Source organism: Lithobates pipiens, unplaced genomic scaffold (genome assembly GCF_037356315.1).
Source record: "Lithobates pipiens isolate NorthernLeopardFrog02 unplaced genomic scaffold, aLitPip1_a1.2 Scaffold_19, whole genome shotgun sequence".
Taxonomy (NCBI): domain Eukaryota; kingdom Metazoa; phylum Chordata; class Amphibia; order Anura; family Ranidae; genus Lithobates; species Lithobates pipiens.
In genome coordinates, this window is record NW_027507764.1 from 535841524 (window position 1) to 535853487 (window position 11964).

The following is an 11964-nucleotide window of genomic DNA, read 5'->3' on the forward strand; positions in this document are numbered from 1 at the left end:
TCCCCAAGTACTTACCAGGTTAGGGGGGGACCACGGCCTGGAGGACTTTCCTCCCAAAGGCCTGATCGTGACTAGACATTAGGTCCAGTCGGTAATGCCTTGTAAAGGTGGAAAAGCTTGACCAATGTGGCTGCTTTACATACCTGCTCCGGGGTGGCACCAGCTCTTTCTGCCCAGGATGCAGACAACGCTCTTGTGGAGTGAGCTTTCACACCCTCAGGAGGATCTCTATTCAAGGCCTTATACCCCTCTGCTATAGCTAGCCTAATCCATCTAGCTATGGTTACTTTTGAAGCTTTTTGCCCCTTACGCTACTCGGAAAAAAGGACAAAAAGGAGTCAGATTCTGAATGGATTTGTTACTTTTAGATATTCTAGAATACACCTCCTCACATCCAATAAATGAAAACGTTCTTCTTTCTCATTTGCTGCATTTTGGCAAAATGAGGGGAGGACAATATCTTGTGACCTATGGCAGCTAGATGTTACCTTTGGTAAGAACCCAGGATCTGTCTTTAGAATGACTGTCTTCTAGGATCTGTAAAAACGGTTCCCTGATGGAAAGGGCTTGGATTTCACTGACCCTACGGGCTGAAGTAATTGCCACCAGGAGTACTGTCTAAATTTAATAAGCCTTAGGGAGGCCTCTGAGATGTGCTAAAAGCTTTCTTGGGGTCACCCTTTGAGCCTAACTGCTAAATCCCAGGATGGGACTCTGTTGACTCTGACCGGCTTACGTCTAGCAACTGCCTTACAGAACCTAGCGACAAAAGGATTTTCCTGTAAGCGTTCATCTACGTACACACTTAAGGCAGCTATCTGTTCCTTAATAGTACTTAAGGTTAACCCTTTGTTTACCCCTTCCTGTAAAAACTGTAGAATATTAGCCGTATTCATGTTTATCTCCTTACGGCTATTCAGCCAGCTATTAAAATTTTCTCCAGACTTTTTTGTAAATAGCCCTCGTGACTGGTTTGCAACTCTGTAGTAAGGTCGCAATTACCTCATCTGTCAGGCCCTTACCCCTTAAGATTTCTTCCTCAGTAACCATGCTGAAAGCTTCAGCGTGGCCACCTGCTGATGATAAAGAGGTCCCTGTGACAGGAGGTCCTTTCTGCAGGGAAGCCTTAGAGGAGAACAGTCTGTCAATTGTAGTAACGTTGTGAACCACGGTCTCCTGGGCCAGAACGGTGCTACTAGGATCAAACAGGTTTTCTCTGTGATGAATCTTGCTAGGACCCTCGGAATGAGATGAAGAGGGGGAAATGCATAAGCCAGACTGAAAGTCCATGGAGTCTGCAAGGCATCTACAGCCAGGGGCTGATCTCCTGGGTTTAGCGAGCAAAAACTGGGAACCTTTGCATTCTCTTTGCTTGCAAAAAGGTCTACTTCTGGTTTTCCCCAGTGAGAAACTCTTTGTCGACTCAAGAAGTCCGCCGTGCTGTTCAGCTCCCCTTTCAGGTGTACAGCAGAAATGGATTCCAGATTGGCTTCCGCCCACTGGAAAATGCGTCTGGCTACCGACATCAAACGAGGACTTCTGGTACCTCCTTGTTTGTTTATATATGATACAGCCGTCATGTTGTCTGAACGGACTTGTAGATGGTGACCCTGTATTGTGGCTGAAAAGCTAAAATAGCTTTTAGGATTGCAGTTAGCTCCTTCCAATTGGAGGAGAAACGTTTCTCTTCGGTGGTCCACTTGTCCTGGACCCAGCTCGAGCCTAGGTGGGCTCCCCAGCCCCAGCTGCTCGCATCCGTTGTCAGAGTTGAAGTGATAGGAAGGACCCAATGAAGCCCTTTGTTTAGGTTCTCCCTGTCCTTCCACCACCAGAGGGAGCGTTTTATTTTTGAAGGGATCGATACCTTCTCCTCCAGATCTCTGCCCTTTAATTGTTCCAACAGAAATCCCTGAAGGTCTCTTTGGTGAAACCTGGCCCATTGTACGGCTGGAATGGCTGCCGTCATAAGACCTAAGACAGACATTACTTCCCTCACCGTACATTTGGGGCTGCATTGAAGAAAAGATGTTCTCTGCCACAGATTCAAAATCTTTTCTTCCGGCAGTACAATTTTCTGATCTACAGACTTGATCCAATAACCTAAATACAGGATCTCCTGTGTTGGGGTTGTCTTGGATTTCGCCTGACTGACAATCCACCCTAATCGACTTAGGCTGAGTTGAGTCAACTCCAGATCCTGAGAAAGACAACTCTCCGAGTGTGCTGTTAGAAGCAGGTCCTCTGGATAGGGAATAATCGAGACTGACTGAAGCCTCAATGGAACTAGTGTCTCTCCCAAAACCTTGGTAAAGATCCTCGGGGAGGATGATAGACCGAAGGGGAGCGCTCTGCACTGAAAGTGGTAAACTTTTGTGTCTATCTGCACTGCCATCCGAAGGAATTTTTGGCACTCCACCCTTATTGGGATATGCAAATAAGCATCCCTCAGATCCAGGGTAGCCATAAATCTCTCTCTCTGAAGGAGATTTTTAATGGAATAAATGGACTCCATCCGAAATCTCTTGTAACTGATGGAGCGATTTAGTGGTCGGAGGTTCATAATTAGTCTGAACCTCCTTGACGGCTTTTTTACCACAAAAATGTGCGAGTAAAAACCGTCCCCTTGTTCCTGAATAGGGACTGGAGTCAATACTTCTTGATCCACCATTTCCTCTATCAGTAAAGGTAAGGCCCTGGCCTTTTCCGAGTGACTTGGGAGTTTTGTCACCAAAAACTTTGAGGGAGGGCTGCTGTGGAATTCCAGCGCGTGACCCCTTTTTATTATATTTAAGACAAACTCGTTCGAGGGTGTCTCTTCCCACTGTGGAAGAAATTTGCTTAGTCTTCCTCCCACAGGAACCCTGACATCACTGGGGTTTGGGGTTCTGATTGGGGTGGTTAAAAAGTATGCCCCCTTTCCCTTTATGTCCCGACCAATGCTTTTTGGGGGTTGAACTCTTCTCTGATTTAGAGGGTTCCTTAGAGGGACGAAAAGTTTTTCTTTGAAAACTTTTCTTTTTTGCGGGAAAGGTTTTCTTTTTATCCGCCGTCCTGTCTAAGGCGGAATCTAACTCAGGCCGGAAGACCAAGTCTCCTGTAAAAGGGACGCTGCACAGGCGGGTTTTAGACGCCGTGTCTCCCCCCCAAGTTTTCATCCATACTGTCCGTGGAGGTGTCAGAGATGAAACTAGTGGCCTTGAAAAGCATAGGGAAGGATTTCAAAAGCTCCCCCCTAGGAGTGCCTGCTTTTAGATGTTCCTGCAGTTGTGACAACCAGAACTCCAGGTTTCTAGCTACACAAGAAGTGGCTAGAGCTGGTTTTAAGCCTGCCATAGAGGCATCCCAGGCCCTCTTTAAGACTAGGTCTGTTCTTCTGTCCATTGGATCTTTCAAATGGCCCATATCCTCAAAGGCCAGATCGGCCTGCTTTGAGAATTTGGACAGAGGGGCGCTCTAGTTTAGGATTTTTATTCCAGACCGCCTCTGGGCTCTCATCAAAAGGGAACCTTCTCTTAAGGGAATTAGGAAAGAAAACCTTTTTATCCGGTTCAGACCACTCCTTAAGGATAAGGTTAGAAAGCACTTTATGTATCGGAAAAACCCTTGCTTTCTTTTTACCCAGAGCCTCATACATCTTATGTCTGGATAACAGTTTCTTCCTCCTCAATTTCCAGCGTATCATAGATAGCGCCCATTAGTTCATCTACTTCCTCAAGAGACAGCTTATACTTAGAGGCTTTAGATGTTGCTTGATCCTCTTCCTGATCAGAATCTGCATCAGAGGAATCAGGGCTAAACAATGTGGGGCTAGGCTCCCTGACCATACAGGGCTCCCCTGAGCTGGTTGTTGTAAAGCATGGTGAAGAGGAAATTGCAGTTGTTCTATTAGCGGAGGCAGCTGAGCCTACATCGGTGATGAACTCCCGGAGGGACTTAAAAGTCGATGCCATTTCCTCTTTAGAAGGAGACCAAAAATTTAGCCAAAGGGGAATCTGCCTCAGATTTAAGCAAGCTTGCAATGCATTGCTTGCATAGGGCCTTGTTATAGCCAGAGGATAACCAGCAACTGCATACATCCTGTGAGTTAACCACCACCGTGGGGCACTACAGATCCCAGCCTACCAACACCACAACTCCTTAAACCACCAGAGTAATAGCATGCCCGGATGCCTACCTGGGATTGGCTGGTGCCTGCCTCCGCCGGAGTGTCCTGGGGAATAGCCTCCATGGTCCCCCTCTGCCGCTCCGGATCCCGCCACTAGTCCTGTATCGCTGGACGCTGGTCGGGACTGTACAGGCACAGCGCTGGCTCTCCCTCTCCTCCCTGTGCCCTAGAGACCCGGAAGTCTCGGCACGCAGTGATGACGCGGTTCCGCCGGAAATTACGCTCGGCGTCTCCGACCCCACCGCAACAAGGAGCTGAGATGGAAGGTTCCACTAACCGCTCCTGGGAGAAACCGGCATCATTCTGCCCCTGGCCACCTCGGCACTGGAAGGAGGAGGGTAACGGGTCTGCTCCAGTTCAGCTGGACGGTACCCGAGCCATAAACAAACAGGTATGGACCCTACTGTAGCCAAAAAACAGGACCCGGTCCCTTATGGCTTACAGATTCTCAGGCAACCCCTGAGAGGGGCCTCCAGGTTCCTGGCAACATGTTCCTCCGACGGAGGAAACACAAATGACTGACCAGGGACCTGAGGGACCGCCTTTTGAACTGTGGCAATGTGTTTCCTGTGGCGATGGGAGCAGCTCCATCTCTCAAGAGCTGTCCTGGAAGAACACTTGGGAAAAAAATAAAATAAAAAATAAAATAAAGGAACCTCGGGCCCTGCGGTACCTACCTCCATGGGTGATTAGCTTTCACTGCCTAAGCAGCCGGTGTAGGGGTCCAGGGATTTTAAAGCCATGGTCCTCTTTTGGGATGAATCGGAGCGATTCTAAATGTCATGTAACCACTTAAACCAATCAGAATCACTCTGCTCCATCCTGGTGTTCCTAAGGAAAAAAGGAGGAGAAGAGCGCAATTTTCAAGCCCCCAGACCCCTGCACCAACTGCATGTGCCGTGAATGCTAATCATTCATGGAGTGAAGTACAGCAGGGACCAGGGAGATGGGAGGATGTATGTGTTCATTTAAATCAACTTTTTATCTAGGCTCTCACCAGAAATATCTTTTTTGCTGAAATTTCTCTGAAAATCTCCCTAACACATTAAGAATGCAGTATGAGAGTTTTCATGGAGCAATGACCACAGGGGAAAAATCCAGGAGTCAACAAACAAAAGACAGATTGACTATATTTCTCCAGGAAACACCGTGATTGGATGAGAGCTGATACATAGAAAGAGACAGGATTGCAAAAAACCAAGGCTCACTGAGCCAGAACAACACAACAGTTCTGGGAGAAGATGAAGCGTCTGAGTCACTGGCTCAACGGCACAAAAAAAATCATTATGCATCACCGAAAGGGTTTTAAAACAACAGAATATCCTTTTTTTTCTTAAAGCGTAGGTCCTCCGAAAAAAAAATTAAACGTCAGCAGCTACAAAAAGCGTAGCTGCTGACATTTAATAATTGGACACTCACCTGTCCCATGGTCCAGCGATGAGGGCGCACGAAGCCCCGCTCCGCTTCCCCTCATCTCTGAGGCGCCATAATTCTTACTGTGGGTGCCTGGCTGTGGCTCACAGCAGGGCATGCATTGCGCATGTGCAAATCGCGCTGCGCCCTGTGAATGGCTGGGCAATATACTTGGACCGGTGACCCTTCCCAGAAGATTGGAGGGAGGGGGGAAGAGGTGATCTTCCTTCCGGTGCCGGAGCCCCGGGAGGAAGTGGGAGCTGGATGCCTTTTAAAAAGAGGGTATCTGCCCCCCCCCCCCAAAAAAAAATGACATGCCAGACCTTCACTTAAAGTGGAAGTTGTATTTTTGGGTGGGAAGGCTGAACGTACCAAGTTGATTGATCCATCACAACCAGCCTGTCGGATTCACTTCTGATTACCGCAATCTGCTACAAATAGCCACTAGCGATAATCACCATTTTCACACATACATACATACAAAAAGTATTGAGACGCCTGCCTTTACACACATGAACTTTGATGGCATCCCAGTCTTAGTCCGTAAGGTTCAATATTGAGTTGACCCACCCTTTACAGCTATAACAGCTTCAACTCTTCTGGGAAAGCACAGGGTTTAGGAGTGTGTCTATGGGAATGTTTGACCATTCTTCCAAAAGCTCCTTTGTGAAGTCAGGCACTGATGTGGACACGAAGGCCCAGCTTACAGTCTCTGCTCTAATTTCCCCCGAAGCTGTTCTATCGGGTTGAGGCCAGGACTCTGTGCAGGCCAGACAAGTTCCTCCACCACAAACTCGCCCACCCATGTCTTTATGGACCTTGCTTTGCGCACTGGTCTAAATCATGTGGTGGAGGAGGATTATGGTGTGGGTTTGTTTTTTAGGGGTTGAGCTTAGCCCCTTACTTACAGCGAACTCTTAAGGTGGCAGCATACCAAGTTTCGGGATGGTCCCTTCCTGTTCCAACATGACTGCACACCAGTGCACAAAGCAAGGTCCATAAACACATGGATGAGTGAGTTAGGGGTGGAGGAACTTGACTGGCTTGCACAGAGTCCTGACCTCAACCCAATAGAATACTTTTAGGATGAATTAGAGTGGAGACTGCAAGCCAGGACTTCTCGTCCACATCAGTGCCTGACCTCACAAATGCACTTCTGGAAGAATGATCAAAAATTGCCACTGACACACTCCTAAACCTTGTGGACAGCCTTCCCATAAGAGTTGAAGCTGTTATAGGTGCAAAGGGTGGGCCAACTCAATATTTAGCCCTATGGACTAAGACTGGGATGCCATTTGTGTGTAAAGCCGGGTGTCCCAATAGTTTTGTTAGTAAAGTGTATATTGACTATACCACACAATCCCACCAAAATAGTTCACTTTTTCAAACTTACTTTGTCTTTGAAATATACTGGAAACTGCTCAAAGACAGTTCATGTTCAAAAACTCAGTAGATTTAGACGCGTGTCCAACTCTCCCTTTCCTCTGATGTGTGATCTGAACGTGGCTATTGACAGGTGCTGAGGAAGCAATACAACGCCTCCTCACCTCTTGGTTTAATCCCATTCCCAAATCCGTTTTTGTCAAACGTGTTGCAACCGTGTGCATTGCACACAGTTGTGAGGCATTTGAGGCGTTTCCCTGTTTGCTTGGGTGTAGAATTACATGTCGCGTAAAGCTTGCCGCAAGCGCGAAGAACCATGAGCGCGACATGTAAACCTCCGTTCCTGATGCCTATTGCAGCTTAAGAGGGGGTGGCTGGAGGGAGGCCAAAAACGTAGCCCAACTGAACTTTTGCCACCCCCAACCGCATATCTAAATGAAGCCCAAATGACTAGAATATTACTTAAATTAAAATGTCTGGACCATAAAACTGCTGGTCTCTCGGTCTTGAACAATGTTTCAAGCTGTTGTACCAGTAAACTGGAACACTCCAGATGCTTTACAAGCCAGCAAAAGCTTAATGAGATGCTTTACAAGCAGGTAAACCGCTTGTGTACATCAAACCGAAAGTGATGAAATCCTTGTCGCTTATGGTTTCTTACATCACAGAGGGGAGGCTGGTACAGATGCCCCTTTTTTCCCTCTGCACCAAGGGATCCAAGTGGCAGCGGTGCTGGGCCCTCTCCTCCAAATGCACAGAAGAGCCTGGTAAACGCAGCAAGGTGGTGTCCCCCTTCTGCACACTGTAGAAGTGATCAAGTGGTTGTATAGCCACTCGGATAACTTTTACATGAAAGTCATCATCAGATGAAAAAAGTTTGATGCTTGGATGATGCCTGCCGGTGAGGGTAGACTACATATTTTATTATTATACATGATTTATATAACAGTTTACGCAGCGCTTTACAATGTATAGGGGGGGGGACAACAATTACAGTACAATACAGTCCTGGGTCCTGTACCAAATGATTGATATACAAAAAACGGTTGAGCTTTTCAGAGCAGTCCTATGTCCCCTGTACACTTCTTGCATTATGTAAAAAATCTCTCCTACTTCATATTTTGGGCTAAAACAACAATTAGCTTTTATGTTATGCTATGTATGAAGGCAAAAAAAAAAAAAAAAAAAAAAAAAAACTGTGTTCTGCCCCCCCCCCCCCCCCCCCCCCAATACTCAATTCTATATCCAGTGATGTGCGTGAGAGCTTCAGCTGTCCGGGAACTCCCTCTCCTCACTGGTTGAAACAGCGGATACTGGCTCCCACTGCTGTCAATTACAGCAAGTGAGCCAATGAGAAGGGAGAGGGGGGGGGGGGGTCAAGCCACAGCTCTGTCTTATGGATGCATAGAACAGGACTCGGAAGCAGCAAGCATGCACCAGTGCCCCCATTGCAAGCAGCTTGCTATTAGGGGCACTGGTCAAGGGGGAGGAGCCAGGAGCTCCAGCGGGGAACCCGAGAAGAAGAGGATCAGGGTCGCTCTCTGCAAAACAATTACTCGGAGCAGGTAAGTATGACATGTTTGTTTTTTTTGTTTTATTTAAAGTCGAACCTATATAACGTTAAGTGACTGTAAAACCATATTTTTAAAATAATAAGCATGTCATACTTACCTGCTTTACATGGTGGTTTTGTACAGAGTAGTCATGATCATTAGAGGTCGACCGATATAACGGCCGGTCGATATTTGGCCGTTTTTATGAAATCGGCATCGGCCGATTATTGTGCAAACCATGCCGATTCGCGGGTAACACTATACCCGGCCGCCTGCAGTACAGAGCTGTGTCCCCGCTGTAGCAGCATATAAAATTAATACTCAATCCTTCACCCGTGCAGCCGGCCACTATACAAGGGAAGGAGAAAGTTTCACTGGCACCGCACCAGCCGCAAAAATCAACATCATATATCGGCCATCGGCTGCCCCGATTTCTAAATATCGGCATCGGCCAGAGAAAAACCCATATTGATCGACCTCTAATGATCATCCTCTTCTTCCACCAATGTTCCTCGATTTACCACCCCCCCCCCCCCAACCCGCTTGCTATGGGAGCATTCGCTCTGGCTTGTGTGTCCATTAATACACAGATTATGGTTCGGCCCCACCCCCCTCTCCCTCCTTACTGGCTGTGATTGACAGCAGCAGGAGCCAATGGCGGCCACATCGTTCTGGATGTGGTAGTGACTCGGTTCAGATCCATCATTTAGTGATGATGTAGGGTGTTCCTTCATCTTTTTGTTTTTTTCTGAAAAGGTGAACACTAACTTTCAGCTTCTATCCTGATGTGTAATACAGGTACACTTTAAGGAATATGTAATGTACAAGGAGTCGTGTCCTCAGGAAGTATACCATTGTTATTCTAAAACTGGGATCACAAGAAAATCTATTTCAAACGCATGAGCTCATATTTGAAAGTGCTCCCAATTCTGCAGCAGAACATATCAGCTGGAAATATTACCTTTCTTTTCGTCCTGCTCCATGCTCTCCTCTTCAGCTTGATTTTGTTCATTTCCGATAAATCTGAAGGGCTTGTAAGAGATAATCATCAAGCCGTTCCCGTCCGGTTCAATAGCTGCGTAATGCGGCACAGACTTGCCATGAAGCTTTCTGCGTTTTAAAATTTCGCATTTACATTCATCTGTGAACACAAAAAAAAAAATTGTGGAATTTTATACTGTTGAAAAAAATTCAGCTGAAATCAAACCAAACAAGCAATTATAGCTACGCATGCTTTAGGTAAATTGCTCAATTACCACACTGGTGTCAGAAACAAAACTCATTTTGGTGTTAAGACAGAAGATAAATCGAGATTTGACCAACAATTTCACCTGCTGAAAGAACAGTCAATACATTTCTGGAAAATAGACAAAGATGTTAAAGTGCCCCCCCCCCCCCCCCAGAACATTGTAATATTAAGTAGTATTTGCCAGGAGCCCGTGATGTGAAGGCTTCAGCTCATGTGTTGCATCCAAATGTTTCGTAAAATTGTGTTCTATGGGTGTCTACTTTGGCCACAAAAATAAAATAAAAACCCACACTATAGACAAGGCTGTGTAGAACAACAATTTCACTAAACACTATACATCAAGACTAGTCCCAGAACCCTCTGACAAAATAGCCAGTATGATATGTTACAGTTTCTGAATGCCACTTTCAGCATGACTGCTGGCAGCCCTGGTGTGATCCAAAACCGTGGTCTTCAATACAGCAGCCCAGGGACCAGATGTGACCTTTTAGTTACCATTTCATCCAGATAACAAAAATGGGATACACACTGACAATGGGGTGGCACAGTGGTGTAGCAGTGTAGTGGTTAGCACTCTCACCTAGCAGTAAAAAGGGTCGCTGGTTCGAATCCCAACCACGACACTACCTGCCCGGAGTTTCCCTGTGCCTGCGTGGGTTTCCTCCCACACTCCAAAGACATGCAGGTAGGTTAATTGGCTTCTGGCCACAGTCTGTGCCCCCCCCCCCCCCCCAAGTCTGAAGGACAGCAAATTGACCCTTTGTTTAGAGATCCCCACTGTAAAACTTTAGCTCCTAGGAGACAGTTTGCCCATTCAAACTCAATAAAGACAAAGTCTCCTATATTCCCACAGTGCTCCTAGTGGCAGGAAGAAACAGTCTTATGTAGCAAAGCTGGATGAAAACTAAGCCTGGCTGTACAGCTAGAATCTTTTATTACCGAATGTGCAAAAATATACATGAACCTGTGGGGCCTTTCATCTTGCTAAAATCGGCCTTGAGCTCAGTGGCAGGAAACTATAGATGCCATGCCAGCATGCAATTTCCATTTATGGTCCAAGAATGAAGGAGGAAAAAATTTAAACAAAAGCAGAGCACATCTAAAAAGTGTAACATTTTGGAGGCTGTATTTCTCATTTCACCCTATTCAGGACTCCTGGGGACGGAGCAATTCAGGCTCCAAAACACGTAGTTTTATTGATTTTAATGTGGGACTTCTGTTCATCCATGGTTTTCATAGTTCACCTCCTTACTCTACACCAGTCTCCTCTAAACTGTGGCCCTTTGCTTGCCTTTACCTGCCCTTGGGACACTATTCCCCTCTCTCGGACACCAGCAATGGCGCACTAATCCTCCTACTGACACCAATGATTGGAAACCTTCCCCACCTAACCACAGGGGTGCTATGTAATTGTAATTTTTTTACTCCCACTGATCACCATGCCTGAGGCATTATCGACTTCCATTGTCCCAAATCTCAAGAACAGTCGACTTGCCCTTTATTTAGAAAGTTTCCCCTGTTCTACACCTTGTAGTCTCCCAATATTCAAAAGAGCCAATTTGGAGTACGTATTATACAATCTTGGGATGCGTTTTTGAAGGTTTCGTGGAAATTTACCATGGATCCCTGCCATTTACGCTTCTTAACAGAGATACAAATTAGTGTTTCCTTGGCCATACACCAAGGTGAGCTGCATACATTATTCTGATGTACCTGTCCCATCCCCACTTGTGTATTGTTTTCTAGTATATATTCTTTGATTATTAGTATTTGCAATCAGGTGCTCAAAGAGGAAACTAAACATACATATAGGACTTTTGTTATATATACATACACAGCATCTCACAAAAATGAGTACACCCCTCACATTTTTGTAAATATTTTATCTTTTCATGTGACAACACTGAAGAAAATACACTTTGCTACAATTTAAAGCAGTGAGTGTACAGCTTGTAAAACAGTGTACATTTGCTGTCCCTTCAAAATAACAACACGCAGCCATTAATGTCTAAATTGATGGCAACAAAAGTGAGCAAACCCCATAAGTGAAAATGTCCAAATTGGGCCCAATTAGCCATTTTCCCTCCCCCATGTCATGTGACTTGTTAGTGTTACAAGGTCTCAGGTGTGACCGGAGAGCAGGTGTGTTAAATTTGGTATCATCGCTCTCACTCTGTCATACTGGTAGTTCAACATGGTAC

General features: G+C 46.0%; 1 protein-coding gene across 1 annotated transcript in view; it reads right to left on the minus strand.

Moving 5' to 3' along the window:
• The window catches only part of NUDCD1 (NudC domain containing 1), a 292761-nt gene that overhangs the window by 145381 nt on the left and 135416 nt on the right, over window positions 1-11964 (minus strand). The window contains exon 5 of the mRNA XM_077493222.1: window positions 9476-9655. Coding sequence (XP_077349348.1) covers window positions 9476-9655 — 180 coding nt within the window. The remainder of the gene's footprint in view (window positions 1-9475; window positions 9656-11964) is intronic.